Source organism: Genypterus blacodes, unplaced genomic scaffold (assembly GCF_046128005.1).
Source record: "Genypterus blacodes isolate CSIRO-AG114 ecotype Tasmania unplaced genomic scaffold, CSIRO-AGI_Gbla_v1 ptg000098l_1, whole genome shotgun sequence".
Taxonomy (NCBI): domain Eukaryota; kingdom Metazoa; phylum Chordata; class Actinopteri; order Ophidiiformes; family Ophidiidae; genus Genypterus; species Genypterus blacodes.
This window is the reverse complement of record NW_027466902.1, coordinates 2,008,855-2,026,368: the sequence shown is the minus strand read 5'-3', so window position 1 is coordinate 2,026,368 and position 17,514 is coordinate 2,008,855. Positions and strand designations below refer to the sequence as shown.

The 17,514-nt window shown below is 46.1% G+C and overlaps 1 protein-coding gene across 2 annotated transcripts in view; it reads right to left on the bottom strand.

Moving 5' to 3' along the window:
- Window positions 1–1,874: 1,874 nt before the first annotated feature.
- The window catches only part of diaph1 (diaphanous related formin 1), a 29,144-nt gene continuing 13,504 nt past the window's right edge, over window positions 1,875–17,514 (bottom strand). For both annotated transcript variants that reach the window (XM_076159649.1, XM_076159650.1), the window contains 15 exons: window positions 16,977–17,141; window positions 16,531–16,632; window positions 15,844–15,974; window positions 14,998–15,081; window positions 14,842–14,905; window positions 14,314–14,453; window positions 13,913–14,018; window positions 13,612–13,722; window positions 13,272–13,390; window positions 12,600–12,716; window positions 10,161–10,276; window positions 7,445–7,509; window positions 6,209–6,388; window positions 3,944–4,468; window positions 1,875–2,159 (listed from right to left, as the gene is read on the bottom strand). In XM_076159649.1, the coding sequence (XP_076015764.1) occupies window positions 1,890–2,159; window positions 3,944–4,468; window positions 6,209–6,388; window positions 7,445–7,509; window positions 10,161–10,276; window positions 12,600–12,716; window positions 13,272–13,390; window positions 13,612–13,722; window positions 13,913–14,018; window positions 14,314–14,453; window positions 14,842–14,905; window positions 14,998–15,081; window positions 15,844–15,974; window positions 16,531–16,632; window positions 16,977–17,141 (2,295 nt within the window). In that variant the 3' untranslated portion in view covers window positions 1,875–1,889. The remainder of the gene's footprint in view (window positions 2,160–3,943; window positions 4,469–6,208; window positions 6,389–7,444; window positions 7,510–10,160; window positions 10,277–12,599; window positions 12,717–13,271; window positions 13,391–13,611; window positions 13,723–13,912; window positions 14,019–14,313; window positions 14,454–14,841; window positions 14,906–14,997; window positions 15,082–15,843; window positions 15,975–16,530; window positions 16,633–16,976; window positions 17,142–17,514) is intronic.

Here is a 17,514-nt window from a genome sequence, read left to right as displayed (position 1 = left end):
CAGTCTGAAATTGCCTTCTTGTTAGCAAATATCTGTTAAAGCAAATGCATCTTTGATAGATATGATAGAATTCTTAATGTCGAGCAAACTGGAACCCATCCTTCAAAGAGAGACACATCCATAGACAGAGGTAGAAAAAAAAGAAACTGCCAGAGAGATGAATAGCAAATGATAGATTGCGTGTGTGTATGTGAGAGAGTGTGGAGTGGTGTCCTCCGGAGCCGTGTGCAGCCACAGGATGTGTCTTCTTCCATCAGCACTGAGCTCTTCCACTGTGCCTCCGAGGTCAACATCCGTGACCCTGCCCTGAGCACACGACCCCCTGCTCGCCTGCCTGTGTGTGGGCGGGCGTGTGTGTGTGAGTGTGTGTGCGAGTGCTGGTGTGCAACCCTTGTTGCTGGGAGGCCGAGGGAGAGGAGGAGGAGGAGGAGGAAGGGGTCAGAGGGGGTCAGCGGTGGCTTGGCGCTGTATCTGTCTGCTTGTGCCGGGTAACGAGAAGCGGAAGGAGCGAAGGTGCAAAAGGACGAGGAAGACGGCCAGGATGATGAGGAACGGTGCGGCCGGGGCTCCCAGAAGTGAGGGATAGGGAAGAGGATGAGGAGGTCAGGAGGAATACGTTGGGCCTCGAGCAATGTGTGTGTGTGAGCGGCAGAGAAGCTGGGCAAGGGGTGAAGGGTCAATCTGTGAAACCAGGGCTGGCAGCTTATTGAACAGGCAGAGACACAAACATGCATCAATAAAGTGCAAAGAGACACCGAGTAACACAACACCACACAACCGCACAAAAGCACACACACACACACACGTTTACACACACCAGCTAAATTAAACCCTGCTTTTGCAAAAAGTCAGATACACTCCACCACAGTCGCTGCTTAATACACACAGCTGGACTCCATCCCGCCGCCTGCCGTCTACGTCCAGGCGGCGCAGGTGTGCAGACAGGTGGCGTGGCTATGAAAAGGCCAGGACGTCTTTAAAGCCGGCGCCGAGAAGAAAAGGTTATTAGACATCAACTGGAACGGGCGGCTGTCTTCGCCAATAACGGGTGTGCGGAGGCCAGGGGAGGAGGGGCAGCGGGGGGTCAAATCAAGGAGTGACAGGCGGACATTATGACTTGGCGTACAGTTAAACGCGGGCGAGACAGCTAGCGACGCTGACATTTCACACACACATCACCAGCAAGCATCAGCTGTGTGTGTTTATGTACGTATATGACATGATAAATGACATCAGTCTGGGTGTGTGTGTGTGCGTGTGTATGTGTGTGGTGAGATTGAATCTGAAGGTCAGCTTGAATAATATACACGCCCACACACACACACACACACTGCGAGCTCCTAGTGCCCTGGTGGAGATATGAATATGGAGGAGCTAGAGCGGAAGAGCTCGGTGACACTGGGACAAGGTGATAGGAGTGGACAGGTGTGTGTGTGTGTGTGTGTGTGTGTGTGTGTGTGTGTGTGTGCGTGTGTGTGTGTGTGTGTGCGCGTGCACTCTTGTGTCAGTGCTTTATGCCAGGACAGCAGGTGGCTATTCAAAGGACATCAATGACCTTCTCCCTATCTCTACCTCACCTCCTCCTCCCTTTGTCCGTGTCGTCCGTCCCTAACACTCGATTCATCTCACCGGCAGTGAGGACCGTCGGCGCACAACAAGTTATCGGCACTCTCAGACGATGAACACACACGCAGACGCGCGCCGGAGCGAGCGAGCGCAGGTGTGGGTGGTTTATTCATGGGCCTGCAAGATGCTGTTTTGACACTGTGTTGCTGAATAATGTAAATGTGCTGCATGTCATCTCAGCAAAGAAAGGCAAAGTCGAGAAAGGTTGGAGAAGACGTGCGAACAAAGAGCTAAATGTATGTGTGTACGTGCTATTCTTACCTTTAGCAGCTGATGGAAGCAGAGCAGGAGGATTGAAATAGACAAAGAGAGACAGAGAGAGAGAGAGAGAGACGGGGAGGGAAAAAGACATTGCTCATTACTGTGAAATACCAAAAGACCATAGTAAGTACTAAAAACACACACGTCACACACTCACTCTTGGTTTGCGAGGAGAAGGTGAGGGTGAGTTTGGCAAAGAGCTCATTGTTTTCAAAGCGTTCCTCCTTCGACATGGTCCAGAAGCTTTTCTCAGAGAGGTCTTCGGCTCCAATCTAAAAAGGAAACATGCCAGCGTATGTAAAGACAGGAGAAAAAGGGGGGAGAGAGATGGACAGGGACAAACAGAGGACAGGACAGGAGAACAAGAGAGAGGGAGGAGATGCATCTGTTAGAGAACAGTACCGTATCATCTACAGAACTCACTGACCAATTTTCCCAAAGATGGTCAACCATTCACCTGCCAAACAATGATGACAAGAGCGAATAGAGGGTATTCAACAGAATCCGACAGAACAAAAGGAACAGCAGGGCTGTAAATGGAAGCAGCAGGAGAAGGGTGGGAGCGGGCGGATGGAGAGAGAGAGAGAGTGGTACAGAGATGACAAGAGAAAGGAGAAGACACAAGTAGTCATTTTCTCTAATCTTTGCATACAGTTTGTATCACAAAGAGGCTCCGGCTTCATGCAAAGAAACACAAAGGCTTCTACTTTTCCATCCTCCCCTCTGACTTCTCTCGTTCCTCTTTCACGAGTTCTTCCTATCCTTCGCCTCGCCTCGGTTTTGCTCGAGGCCAGTTTCTCTCTATGCCACCAGAACACATTTTGTAAGTTTTTCTGTTTAGTTTTGTGTCCTCGTCAACGTGAAATGGAAAAACAGCCAGTGAGAGACAGAGTGGTGGGAAGTTTACAGATTAGGCGTTTCATTAAAGACGGGGGAGGAGGGGGGTCAGCTGAGGGACGGAGGAGGAAAAGAGGGAGAAAAGTAAAAAGGAAATGTGATACGGAGATAAGCTGAAGGAGCAGAGACGGAAGGCTGGAGAAGCACTCAAAAAAGGAGAGCGAGCACAGGATGGGGGGGGGGGGGGGGGGGGGGAAAGAAGGTTTAATTTAAATTACAAAAGAATATTGTCCTTTCTATCTGCAATTTAATTATCTTTCATTGACACAGTTAAAAGAAGCAGGCTTATTAAAAAGCAATTTCTGTGACGTCCTTGTCAAGCAGACTCTTACCAGCCAAACAGGGGGGCGAGAGAGAGGGAGAAAGAGAGAGAGGGAGAGAGGGAGAGAGAGGGAGAGGGAGAGACTAAATGCTGATGATGTCGACCGAAGCCATTAAACAGTAGCTTTAGGCTAAAGAAAGACAGAGTGTCGTTTGATGTTTTAACCATCACAGCTCAGAGGGAGGAGGAGGAGAGCATGAAACACACGGTCATGAGATACACACGCGTACGCAAGTCACTGTGGGTCAGAATTGTTGCTGCTGAAGCTCCGTGCCACATTCCATTCTCCCTCCTGCACCGCCAATCACACACACACACACATCAAACTGTGCATACATAAAACACAGCAGAGTGGAATGTCAAAATCTAATTATTCTGAATGAAATCTGGCCTCTGAATTATTTATAATCACATCCCTCATGTTCTCACAAGTGCACAGTGCCCTGGGGGCTTAAGTGTGTTATATGACACCAATATCTGCTGACATTTGCCTCGTGTTTTCGCACCGGCGTAGTGTCAGATCCTCAGAGGAAACCTGACCTCACGTTTTAAAACTGTGAAGAAAAGCCGGTTACGTCGGGTAACCACAGGCAACCGGAGCATCCTGTGCCTGCGCTGTCACACCGCATCTCTGGCCCAGTGACTTGCTACTGATCACTTATCTTCCTACGACATCCGCGTCCGTGTTTCTCCCCAAAAAGGCGACAAGAATTAGTAACAGGAAACGGCATGAGATTGAAGCATTGTTTGTATTTTCTACAATATTTCAATATTAGCTGAGAGCTGCCGATTTTCCTCTTTGAGTACAGACACACTGACACCCATCTCATCACTGACCTTCCTCCAGTTGGTTCTCCTCAGCTGGACCTCGGGTTTGTACTCCTTCTTAGGCTGGAGTCCAAAGGGCAGTGCGACCGGAGCAGGGGGACCCCAACCTCCAAAAGGTGGAGGAGGGGGTAAACCAGGAGGACCGGGCGGTGGTGGGGGTCCCATACCAGGCGGGGGCGGCGGGGGTGGGGGGCCTCCCATACCAGGGAAGAGTGGAGGCGGCGGAGGTGGGGGCGGAGGGCCCGGCATACCTGGGAGGGGCGGAGGGGGCGGCGGAGGCGGAGGACCTGACATACCTGGGAGGGGAGGGGGCGGAGGGGGGCCAGGCATTCCAGGCATTCCAGGAAGCGGTGGCGGAGGAGGAATATGGGCGAAGCCTGGAAGTGGCGGTGGAGGAGGGGGCGGGGGCGGGACCATGCCATTCTGGCCAGGGAGCGGTGGGGGTGGAGGGGGCAACCCCTGCGTTGACACGGGAACGGTGACGGTGACGACTCTGGTCTTGGCCTCTTCCAGATCCTTTGACAACTTCTCAATCTGGAAGAGGAGAGAGGAGAGAGGAGAGAGGGAAATAAACATGAATGCGTCTCCTATGTAACTGTGGGCCATGCTCTTAATTAAGCGGCTTATATTGTCCTGAGGGACGGCTGTCCACTCCTGAACTAAGTCCTCTGTGAGCGTCTGAAAGCCATTAGGAGCTTACTGCGCAATTTGAAGCTGCAAATTGAAAAATGGGGCAATGAAAAGAAAAAAAACCTTCAATATGACAAAAGGTGTTTATGCTCATTTAAGGTGGATTTTGTGGCAAGTCCATAATGAAGAAACTTGCTAAACTGTAATGGAAATTCTCCAATTTAGTGGTAAAAACAACAGATCCCCCGTGCAGCGGGTTCCACATTTGTTTCCTATGGCGGCCCCCATAGGCTTCTCTTAATTGTTAGCAGTAGGAGTTGTAGTTTATATGCAAACTGAGGAGCGCATGTATAGGAGAAGATTTTCCAGTTCAAGCATCAAAGCGTCTGAATGTATCGCTACCAACTGTTTGTATCATTTTCCTCCGACTTTGAAAAGAGCAGACGTAAGAGTAATGAATGTTAAAGACCTCAGGGAGCGGCGTTCTTGGAGATGCGGCAGATGAAGCGTCGGGCGTAGCATCATACACCGGGACACTGAGAGATCTCTACATAAGAAGAAATCTTTGATGGGCAGCACCTCAAATAGAGGGAAAGTGAGCCATCTTAGTATGAGAAGCCTCTTTGATGCCTGGCTGTTGATGCTGGGGACTTTGGACAACTGTGTGTTTGCGTGTGCATGCCGGCGTGTCCGCGTGTGTGTGTCGATGTATTTTTGCTTTCGTGTGGTGAGAAGATGATTCCACTGGCAGTCAGTCAGTTTGGATGAAGCTCAACTCGCTATCTGTACAGTTCTGAGACACACACGCACGCAAACACACACAGACACACACGTCCGTGTTGTTATGACCGCATATGCCCACAGAAAGATCCTGGCAGATCCGTTGTGGTTCAGCTCGTGTGTGTTTGTGAGTCTGGGTGTCACTACGCAGCAGGGTCCAGCTGGTGTGGCAGAAGGACATTGACAACTAAACAATCCCCCCGTCTTTCCCTGCCTGTGTATGTGTACACACTCACGCAAACACCCGACGTCAAAAGTTGTGCAAGTGAATCGTGGAGTTTTGTGGGGCGCGATGGAACCCCCTCCTCTTTCTCTCATCTGTATTTTCCATTTCTTCATCTTTCATCTACACGTTAAAACTGTCAGTGCATTCCCCCACTTGTCCTTAATGTCTTAATGTCTTAAGGATATGGCTTGCTTCAGTTTTTCATCCTCTTTTCAAACCGTGTTAGCAGTCCAGGGGGCTTCTGCATTTGTGTGTGGGCGTGCACAGATCTCCAGACTTCACTCCTTTAAGCTTTGAAATACTTTACTTCTTCCGCTTTAGGGCTACATTTCTGTTCACTTGAAACTGATTAAATAATGTGACTCGACTGTTTTGATCTAATGTCTTGGTTCTCCGACAGTCACTGAGTGAAAACAGGTAGACATGTGCTGCACAACTGTGTAAGCAGAGTCGTTCTGGGAAGAGTGCGTACCAAACCGGGTCAGGGACACTGAACAGATTGGCGGGGGGGAAAAAAACCCTCTCCAGAAAGTTCTACATTCCTCATTCTATTCTATATATACTTGACTGAATACATTTACATTTTGAGATATTTCTTGAGAGAGGCTTTCAAGCCCCCTATAGACTGGGCTGTGTACCTGCTGCTGCAGAGTGCTGAGCTGTTGCGCTAGCCCCTGGTTCTCCCTGTCTTTCTCTTGCTTGGAGGAGGCCAGCTGGTCCTTCTCTTGGCTGAGCTCCTGCAGCTTCTGCTCGTAGTCTCCCTCCAGTTTTTTAAGCTCCACCTGCAACTCGTGGCGCGCTGTCAACTCTGTATCCAGCTAACGCACACACACGGGGAGACAAGGCTCGGTTAGTCAGAGACAGATGGAGACACACACACACAGGAAATGTACAGCTACTACCAAATTGGGTTTCCTAGAATAACGTCGGAAGACCTTTGAATGACCTTCAAAGCTGAGCCGTGAAAATAAATGATGATTGAACAAATAAAGAAACTGCTAAAAGGCGTGTGTCCACATCTTCATCCTCTCTCCTTAAGCTGCAGCAGTTTCCATATTCATATTCATTTCAATGTTCCAAACACAATTTCCTGTCTAGTGCTTTCAGTTCAACTACATAATTTGCACTTCAAAAACTGGCGTGGAATAAGTGAGGACGCTACAGTGTCCTTACACCGGCTCACCACTCCAGTCTCCGTTTGAAGACTTGCAAACCCATGAATGAGAATTGTTATTATCTCAAAAAAATGGGGATTCAGTATTTAAACAGATGAGCACATGAACAGAACGGGGCTGACGCATAATCTCTAGACAGCCAATCTGTTTTTCTCGCATGAAGTGCCCAGACAGCCCCCATCCCTAATCCCTGCCAGGGAGACTGACTGCAATTACCCCATCATAGACAATTACCACTATGGGGTGCCTGCGAGCGTGGTCAATGCGATATGATTCCAAAACGCGTCTGTCTCATTGTAAATATACACGTGCGCTCGGCGAATATGATTCCCAGAGCGATCGCGTCGGTGTGCCCGAGTGAAGACCAGTTTCAGCTCCCGCTTTACAATTATCTTGTCACTTCTATAATGGGACAGAAACACCGGGTAGCGGCGCACCGCAATCAAGGCATTTGCCCCACTGTGTGAATGTGTGTGCGTTCTCTGTACGTGTGTGGCAGTGTGGCATTTACTGCTACTCAAAGATTTACGTGTCTGTCAGATGAGAGACTTCTAACTTTTCAAGAGAAGTGAGAAGTGTTTTCTTTGATTTTGCACCCATATGAATGTGTTTTCCTACGCTAAATACATCAATGTGCATGGTACATAAGCATGGTAATACATGAATGAATGTTTATGTACAGTAGTGTGTGTATTTCACCTTCTTCTCAAGCTCAAAGGCCTTGGCCTCGCTGGTTTCTACCTTGGTCTGGTCCACCATGTTGTCTGGAACCAAAGAGGACAGAGAAGGAGGTTAAAGGTTTGTGGGTAAGAGAAGGGATTTCACAGTGTATCTGCACACGTGTAACGGACGAGCAGGTGATTGAGGGTCCTTCTGTCGACACAAAGTCAAGGTGTGTGTGACGATTGTGGTGGCGTCTCATTTTCAATAGGATGCAATCTGACGCATGATGCTTTCAAAGCTCCCACACAGACGCAGTGAAATGTATTCTGCTGATTTTTGTATTAAACTCTTTTTTTGTCATTGCACGAAACGACAGAAAGGCCATAATGAGAGCATAATTGATCAGTGTGACCTCTTACTGAGAGTCAGAGTTTGTAACTTTCATCACATTCAGAACTTTCTTTGTGTCTATAAATACAGAAGGTATTTTGTGATTAACTTGAACAACTTTAATTTCCATGTGCACGAGCAATGTTAATTAAATGTGAAATTAATTATAAATCCTGCTTGTTCTCCGTAAAGTGTGAATACACCCACACCCAAACAACAGTAAAGAAAGAACATTTGGGGAATTGGCAGGGATGAAGGATTGCTCGCTTGCCAGAGCTGATTGCACTGATGATCCAAAGTGTTAACGTATCTATCAGACATCTTAAAGTCATTTTCATTTCTGTGATCTACAAACAGAGACTGAGTATGAAAAGCTGGCTGCATTTCTTAATTAACTGCTCGAGTGGGTTGTAGGCGATATAACACTACGGCCAAATGTCTATTTATATAGAAGTTTCTTCTACACCATCATTAGATGTTACCGGGTCAACAAGCTCCAAGTCGGAGTAGTGGATGACTCCGCTCCGTGTGTGTAAGCATTTAATTTCTCAGCTACGGGTGAGTGTGAGGTTTGAAAGAGGAAAGTGTGAAATTTTCTCCTCATTACATCTCAACTCTGAGTAACAACTCGACTAACCGACGGGATACTTTTATATCATAACTGTGGGGTTTAAAGGTGGTCGAGTGCCCGTGGGCCTACTGGGCATGTACAATAAAAGAGCCAATTAACATGGAGATGAACGCCACGCGAAGTGATTGGATCAAGGATGGCGAAACCGGAGAGGAAAGAGGAGAAGGGAGAGCCGGGAGGGGAAAACTAAGAAATTACATTCAATTGCATAGAATTCTTCCGCTGCGAAGACCAAGTTGAAACTATGCAACCTATCTCTAGATAAGCTTATGAGCATAAAATGAGAAAGCTGTGCCAGGGAAGGCTTTGGCTGGATGAGAGAATCAGTTAAGAATGTTTCAGCCCACATATCATTTCTGAGTGTGCATTTGTGTACGGGTTTCCATGGTTATTATTGGATCCGTTATGGAGGGGGGGGGGTTCTTCTGTCATGGTGGCACAACTAAATGGGACAAACTTTGAATAGGAGATGGGAGATGGGAGACAGAAAGTGTGTGTGTGTGTGTGTGTGTGTCTGGTGGGGGGGGGGGGGGGGGGGGGACTGTGTCGAGAATTTCAGAGTTCAAAGAAAAACACTAAATAATGCATGCAGGGCAGAATTGGGCTGCTTTCCACCGATAATAACTCTGGCAGCCATAAAGGAGGCCAACCAGCCCGTGTACGAGAGAGAGGGAGAGAGGGGAGGGAGAGAGGGAGAGAGAGAGGGAGGGAGAGTGTGTGTGTGTTTCAGGCCGCATTTAGAAGCAGTGCAATTAGAGTCTCCTGCAGTGAGCAACACAGACATGCTATAAAGGAGTATTGAACTCTTGAGACACAGTCCAAACTGCTCTGGTTTAGTTCACAACAGTCAGTAGGTATTTTAAAGTCCAAATTCAGAAGAGTCAGTCAAGATGCTCAAATCCAGTGTTCGCACAAATATGCAGTGTTTTTTATTTTGTGTGGTAGCATAAACAAAGGAGGAGGAAGAGGAAGAGGAAAATGAGCTGAGGAGGTGATAACATGGAGCAGTGGTGGTCATGACCTCCGGAATTCAGTCTGTCTATCTCTCAGTCGGGGAGCGGGATCCATTTCTAAAACATCCACCCTGCAGTGAATAGGGAGATGCGTAGAGATACATACTAACAGGATCTGAGCAGTGCAGTGCTGTACGACGATGCAGGCTTCACTCATTCACCGATATGGAGAAATGACAAACGCCTGCTTAACTGCGCGATGTCATTCTGCCTCGAAGGGAGTGTGAGGTTTTCATAAAGGTGTTGTCATCGTAATGGAGAGCATTTCTTACCGCCACCCTATCAATGTCAAAACCTGTAGCGCAAATGAGCCCGTAGTGACCAAGAGGCCCTCTTTGCCTCCCCCGTGTGGAGTTTCTAAGGTACTGCGCTTTGTTGATACTACAGTGTGAGTTGTTGAGGTGGATATCGACATTAAATAGCTTTAGAGCGGATCTTTTGCCGCAGAAAGCTGTACCCGAATGCTAATAGGATTGATTTAGGAATGGCAGGAAGTCAAATATGCGAGAACCTTTTACGCCCAAAGAGTAAACAGTGGCGATCAATTCCTGCTCTGGGATTTTAGTGCTGATTTGCCCTTTGCTCTGCCAGAATCTGTGTATTTAAAGCCACTTTGTGAGGCCCTGATGATGCATTTGAACCAATCTGCCTCGTTTGATCAGCAATCAAATGCTTTCCCAGATCAGATAAGGAATTGTAAAAATGTATTATATCTCACCTATTAAGCCCTCAATGTCCAGACTGAGGTTGCGGCACTTGAAGTCCGGGTCTGCTCCATTCCTGTGAAGTACGATCTGAGCAATACACTCGTCGATCAACTTGTAGTATTGAGGCCTGGAGGCAAGGAGACGGAGAGATGGAGAGACGGGTTGTAAGACAAAGAGATACAGAAAGAAGAGGAGACAAAGGGGACAATAGTGAGGGAACGAGTAAACAGAATGTGATATTGGCAGAAAAGGACAATCGGCGACATAATGTGTAAAGCCCACGATGGCAATTAAGATGGTCAGTTCCAACATGTGACCGTGACGACGCGTTAACACCAGCGAGGCTACGTTACACCGTATAAGCAGAGTGTCGATAGAGGTCCTTTCACACGGGCTTTGTCACTTTGTCTAAGGCCGCGATTGAAATTGTCTGTCCGTCTGAGCGACAGACTGAGTTTCTTTGCGAAGATTGATTGTGTGTGCAACTGTGTGAGTGTGTGTGTTTGTGCATGTCCATCACTCCGTGTCTGATCAAGCCAGTTTCACACAGACACTCAATTTTGGCGGTGTCGTATTCCCTGACCCCATTAGATGCTGCCAGAGTCACAAGCTCAATACTTTTTTGCTCTCTCTCTCTCTCACCCTGTCTCTGTTAGTCTTCCCATCTTTGTCCAACCCTTACTCGCCCCTTCCAAAGCTATGATTTACCCGTGGAGCGAGAGAGACATCTAGTGTCATTGTGGGAAACTGTTTTGGCAATCAAATACATTTGCAAGTGGTCAAATCTTTCATAAACCTCATCATATAGAAAAATGTACTCCTCAGGCTAAACTCATTTGGGCTAAATACACCCATAATAATCCAGACATTATTTAACTACGTGTTACAGCTCTCAACTGGGCGAATATGTAAGGACATCAATCCAAGCCTGTGACTGACTGACTGCGTTTGTGTTGTGCTTATTCCATGAATTGTATTCTAAATCTCTCTGGCCTTCATCTCTGCACATCTAAGAAAGAGAAAGAGCAGGTAGCAGCAAATATTACACGGTGTGTATGTGCAGTATTGTTTCATTCATTCCCACACAAATGCGACGCCTCCATTCCCCGCACCTCCCTCTCTCTCTCTCTGTACCGTCTACCTAGCAATTTACCTCAACTCTCCATTTCTTCTTGCGTTATTGTCTCTCCTTCCACCTCTTTTCTCTTTTCATCTCCGTAATTACCGAGCTGTATTTTCTACCACTCTTTCTCCCTCCCTCAACCAAGTCCGTGAAAGACTACTTCAATTGTGTTCCAATGGCTCACCCGCAGAAGGAAAGCAGGAATGGAGGAAAGGAGAGAGAGAGAGGTGGGGGGGTTAAAACACTTCAGTCAAGACCACTTGATTGGGCAGTGGCAGGCACGATAAGAGTGGACAAAGAAACCATAGAGCAGATCTGTAAAGTGTATGTTCTGTAAGGTATCACTTCTTCTGTTGCAGTACGGATGCAAACCTGATTGGTAGCTTCTCAGCCTTTCATCCTGTTATTCACCATTTCCTCCCTCAAACCCAGCGTGTAAACAGACCGTCAATACCATCAAGGCAACACCCAGCATCCAACTCCAGCAACTCTGTCCCTGTTTTCCGTTATTCAAACTTAGTCCACTTAAATACGCCTTGTGAAGTTAATGCATGCGTGTGCGTGTGCACACGCAACAACAACAACAACCCTGTCAACACGTAACTCCTGCTCGCCCATTATTCCGCTCCCGTCTGCTCCTTCAATCATTCTCCGTTCTCCTCTGCTCTATCTTCCCAGCTAAACATCCCCGGGGCATTGGGAGAGACATTAGCATATTTGTGGTGATAAGAGGCGATGGTGCTCATTTCTATTAAAATAGAATTGGACTTCTTTGCATGTATTAATTTCACAGCTTTGGAAGGGTGTGCTGAAAAACAAGTAAATAAAGATGGAGGAGAGCAGGGGGGGAGGGGGGAGGGACTGTGGGGGGGGGGGGGGGGGGAGTGAGAAGACACTTTTCTTTCTACTTCAGGAAACTATTTTGGTATTACCTATTTCTTTTGTGGAAACTGCAGAAGAAAATTGTTGCTGTCGATCGGCAAAAGCTGCTAGACGCTGATGATAGGACGGGGAGATAAAAACCTGATGACCCAATCGCTCTACACTGATAATGTCTATTAAAATTAATATATTTCGGGGATGAGACGACTGGTGTTTTTTTTGAATAATGTGAAAAACATCACCAAACATTTAGAGGTCATATGTTTAACTTAAAGAATACAGTAGATTGTGTGTGTGTGTGTGTGTGTGTGTGTGTGTGTGTGTGTGTGTGTGTGTGTGTGTGTGTGTGTGTGTGTGTGTGTGTGTGTGTCTGTGTACGTATGTGTGTAAACGTGTGCGAACGTGTGTGAACGTGTGTGTTTGTACGTGTGTGTGTGTAAGCTACCTGGCCATGTAGTCATTCCGAATCAACAGCAGGTGTTGCATCAAAGAGAGGAAGAGGCCTTCAGCCTTGGAGTCCTTCACCGTGTTGACCAGGATCTCCATCACCTCCCTCACATCGGTGGAGCAACAAACGTTAAGGCCCAATTACAGCAATCAGACACAGAGAAATTATCAAATGAGCAGCAATCTGATACCGTCTGTAGCGAGCTCATAACACTTCATGCAATATTTCCACAAATTGGTTCAATCACTGAAATGTGCCTTCTAGATTAATACCACAACATTGCTATGTCACTGAGACACCTGGTGTTAAAAACTGGAACTGTAATTCACAAGCAGCAACGAGAATAATAGGAGATATAACAGAGACATTCAAGAACTACTTTGTCATCCTAAAGGTGCATAAACATATTGTATAAAATTGCAATTTTAGAATTTGCTTCATCTTTAAGCAACTATTATATAATATTATTTAAGGAGGTTAAAACAGTGAATGAGGAGCACTCGTGACATTCTAATTTCTTTGTAAACATCACTAAACATTACAATCTGAGACAGTGTAATTTGACAAAGTGTGTATTAGAAGAGGAGCTTATACAGTGCATTTTTTATTTCCCCTATAAACTCCTAACTCCTCTAGAGAGACTGTTCCTATGTCCTAGTGGAAGGATATTCCATCTCAATGCGGATGTCATCAAGACGTGCTTTGAGCTCCTCTGAGTCATCTTCAGCCTGATCATCAAACACGCTCAGTTGCACCCTCAGTTCTTCATTCTCTATCGACCTCACGTCCTGCAGGGACACCAATGAAAAGGCGAGGGGAAGAAAGGCAAAAAAAAGAGAGTGACAATGGAGCTTCTTACGTTTGGACAGATGACAAAGTCCTGTCAGCCAGTCAGGAAGACAGGGCTGTCAATACGCAGGGAGACATCAAGAGGGCGACTGCCAAATGTGTGTTGCTGAGGAGATGGCAGTAAACTCAGTGGGGTGGATCAAGAGTGTGTTTTCTGTACCGTCAGCAGTTCTCTGAGTCCAAGTCGAAGTAGTTCAGAGCGAATATGGATCCTGAAGTCCAGCTCCTCTCCACGGCTGATCAAGGCGTTTATCAGTTGCATGCAGCCACCCTGCCAAACACACGGCGTCAAGTCGTCATAACCTCAAGGCTTCTTAGATAACTGCCAACACCAAGGCTTTGCACAGCGCAATATAATAATACCTGACAGCTTAACTAGGGTTTTATAAAGCAGTTGGGTGTGAAACAAAAGCACTCAAGGGGAATTTGTGCCGTTTGTGGCGCAGTACGTATATGTGTACCTTAAGAGCAATGCTGTTATTGCGCATGCCGGACAGGAGAGGCTGAAACCTTTCGATGTCCCGTTTATCGGCCTCCTCTGTGATGGCCTCCAGCACACGCTCGTGACTGCAAATGACACAAAGTTATGCAGCTCAACAAAAATGCACACACAGTAAATAAACTTCCTTATTTCTCTGACCAATAGAGTTATTGGGATTTGATTTCATTGACTGGACGGAGGGGTGTTGAGAGGTTGATATTTGATCACTGTCACATTGCTAATTATTGCCAATGGAGCTTCACAATTCATAGATGTGGAAAATTGGACAAATGGCTTTTAGGTGTTTGGCAGACAAAGCTGTTCAGGGCCATGAATTCCCTGGTCAAACTAAGGTGGCGCTCCCTTCTCAGTTATACTCACAGGTTGTCCGGGTGTTCCAAAATGGAGATGGCAGAGAGCAGCTTCACAGCATCCACCATCATATGAGGCACCTTGGGGTTAATGGCTCTGACCAGCAGAGGAATCCCCACATCTGACTCCAGCATGGATTTCAGACCGTACTGCAGAGCAGGGGGAGAGAGATAAAGCATAATTAGAAGTCCCTTAAAGGCTTCCAGGGGGCAAAGCCAAAATATACTAGAGGGTCTGTAGCATCTAGGGAACAGATTCAGTAAAAATAGGACATAGTTTGACTGAACTTGCAACAGACTGTGCTTGGTTTACCACAACAACTCTGTCAGAAGTGCAGATTGAGATGAATTGCAGCATTATTTGAAACAGGGCGACAGTGGAAACAATCACATCACACTGCCCTCTAGTGGAGATATTGTGACGATACGACCAGGACAGTCTAGTAGTGTGTTGTATAGTCTCTAAAAATATTAGGAATTGAATGCAATCCCTTTTTCAGAAAGGGTAAACATGTCCTGTGACAGACAAGTATCTCACCTTGTTGTTCATAAAAGCTTTGAGACAGCGAATGATCTCGTGTTGACATTTCACCCCCATGTTTCTAGCAGGGGAAAGAGCACAGAATGACGTTACAAACAAATGACATTCCATTGCATATTATACATATAGTATTTTCTGGTTATGGTGTCTTACGGGTACTCGTCTCTCTCCTCCTGTAGTCTTTTAAGCCGAGACAGTAACAGGACTAGGCCTTCATCTCCAAAGTTTTGCACCCAACTAGAAATGAAAAGACCGAATCATTTGCAAAACATGTGAAACATCATAATCACTTAAACGTGAGCTTAGCCAGCATAGATTCCTGCTAATACAGGTCATATATTAAAGGGAAATGTATTGTACAAGACTGAAAAATGCAGGCAGTTTGATGATATAGCTTAAGTTATGGTGCAGACATAAAAATCAATGAATCATAAAATTAAATTCCAAAGACTTTTAAACTGGAACCCCCGAGGCTTGCTTGAAATGCCAAGAGATGTAAACACTCATTAGTTTGCATTCTCAGTAATATCAGCTTTACGTGTGGTTGTTCAGTAACATCCATTACAGATGTCACAACATGTCCCAGACCAGTGGATTTGCTTTAGTTCTAATAAGCGTTTGGGGTTCGGTTTGTCAGACGTGGCTCAACTATCACTGCTAAGAGTCATCCATCCACTTTAACCCTACATGGATTCAGCTGTTCCCTTGGCATGTTAATGTTTCTCATGCATTGTTCTGCATGGCTAAAAAAAAAACAATGGGTTTTTACAAAAACCTGTAATTATTTCAATCTGCATGTAACTATGTGCGTGGTTCTTGGCTCATAGAGTCGGGGAAAAGCGTCCTTGCAAATAACAATAATATCCAGTTTGCTGCCAGAGAACAGTGACAATTAGAGACAAATACAACCCTGGACACACCCATGCAGAAAACCCCCCGTCACACACATGTACCCTAAACTGCATTAGCACATGCTAAATGTTGATCTGTGTGTGTTACCTGACAGGGTTGTTGTTGAGTGACACTCTGAGAGACTCCAGGCAGCCCAAGAGTTGACCGTCCCGAAGGTCCGACTTCAAGTCCTGGATGTACATCCTGGCTGATTTGGAGCTCTCCCTCTGGTTTTGGCCCTGTTGAGCAAATACATAAAAGCAGCGCGCACAAACGCACACACACAATTACACACAGTTATATCTGTCTTTTGAGAAGATATAATTTGGTGTCATTTCCACAAGGAAACATGACTCCGGGCCACTGAAGGCAATAGTCGAGGCTAATTTGAAAATTCTGACGTGCATAACTAAACGGCGCTGTGTGTAGGATTTTCTCTTAATAGGCTTATTTCACGCTTAAATGAACTGTGATAGCAACCATCTGTGCTTGCTTATGTAGGTCCTTTGGGCGACTCACTATCAGCATATTTGATTATACACCTGCTGCTTTTGAAATATTATTTAGCCGACCGCAAGAAAGGCAGCTGGTCATAGTCGTACTGATACAGTTATACTTTACACACACGGGGTGTCACAGAGAGGCCATGACACAAACAGGTTAATTAGTCAAAGTCTAACCGGGTGAACACACTGATATAATGATTTACTTTAATCATGTGGCTACGGAAACGACTTTGTAAGACTCCAATGGACATGTGACTAAACGCTCCATGACGCTTATTTGAGTACTGACGGTTTTGGAGGTGTGGAGGTACTGGGAGACCATCTCTCGTTTGATGGTGATGTCTTTCGCTCGTAGAGGCTGCTGCTTCTCCTCGTTAAGGTTCATGTCCACCTGCGGTCAGACAGGAGACAAGAGAGGCAAGAGAGAAGACAAAAGGAACTAAGTAGGAGGGAGGGGTGAGGAAATTATTTAAAGAAAATGTAAAATATCATCTGTTCTAATTTACTAATTTACCATAAAACATATTCACATTGATGATCTCATTTTTCTTCAGCTATTCAAAAATGGTAATGAGGCAATGCACTTTGGGCCATAATGTGCTGTTAAGTGGAATATAGCAAACATTTCTGGACTATTCCGGAGAGATAATACTTAACCGATTCCCAGGAAAGTGACTCATTCATAACACAAGCACTTATACCGTCTGTCTGTCTGTCTGTCTGTCTGTCTCTCACCAGCATCTGTTCGAAGAGCTCCAGGACGTATTCGTCGGTATGATCATGCAGCATGGCACTCTGAGCATTGATCTCATAGTTGGCGGCTGAAGAGTGGCGCTGGCCCTGCGTGTGGCCCTGCTTCTCCTTGTCCTTCTTGATCCTTATACTGGTGAAACGCTCCAACTGGATGGACGGGTTGGAGAGGAAAGAGGTTCAGAAAGGGGAAGACGGCAAACTGTTCAGGTCATGGCAGGGCCAATAAAAGAGGGAAACAATCTCTGATTGGTTCAAAACTGACTTTTGAAACTGTTCAACTAAGGGAAACATCCATATAGAAAAACAACAGTCGGTCAACACTGGCAGCAGCAGAATATACGGCTCAAATTAAACAATTTTTCAGTATATATTGCTGTGACTACCTTATATGGGGATTTGTGAATAATTATCTGCCTATAACTCTTGACTACAGTGTGGCATTGTGCTCCTTAACCTTCCCTAATCCATGTGCCAAATATTTGATGCCGTCAGTGTTGTGTTTACAAAGCATCCGATGGGA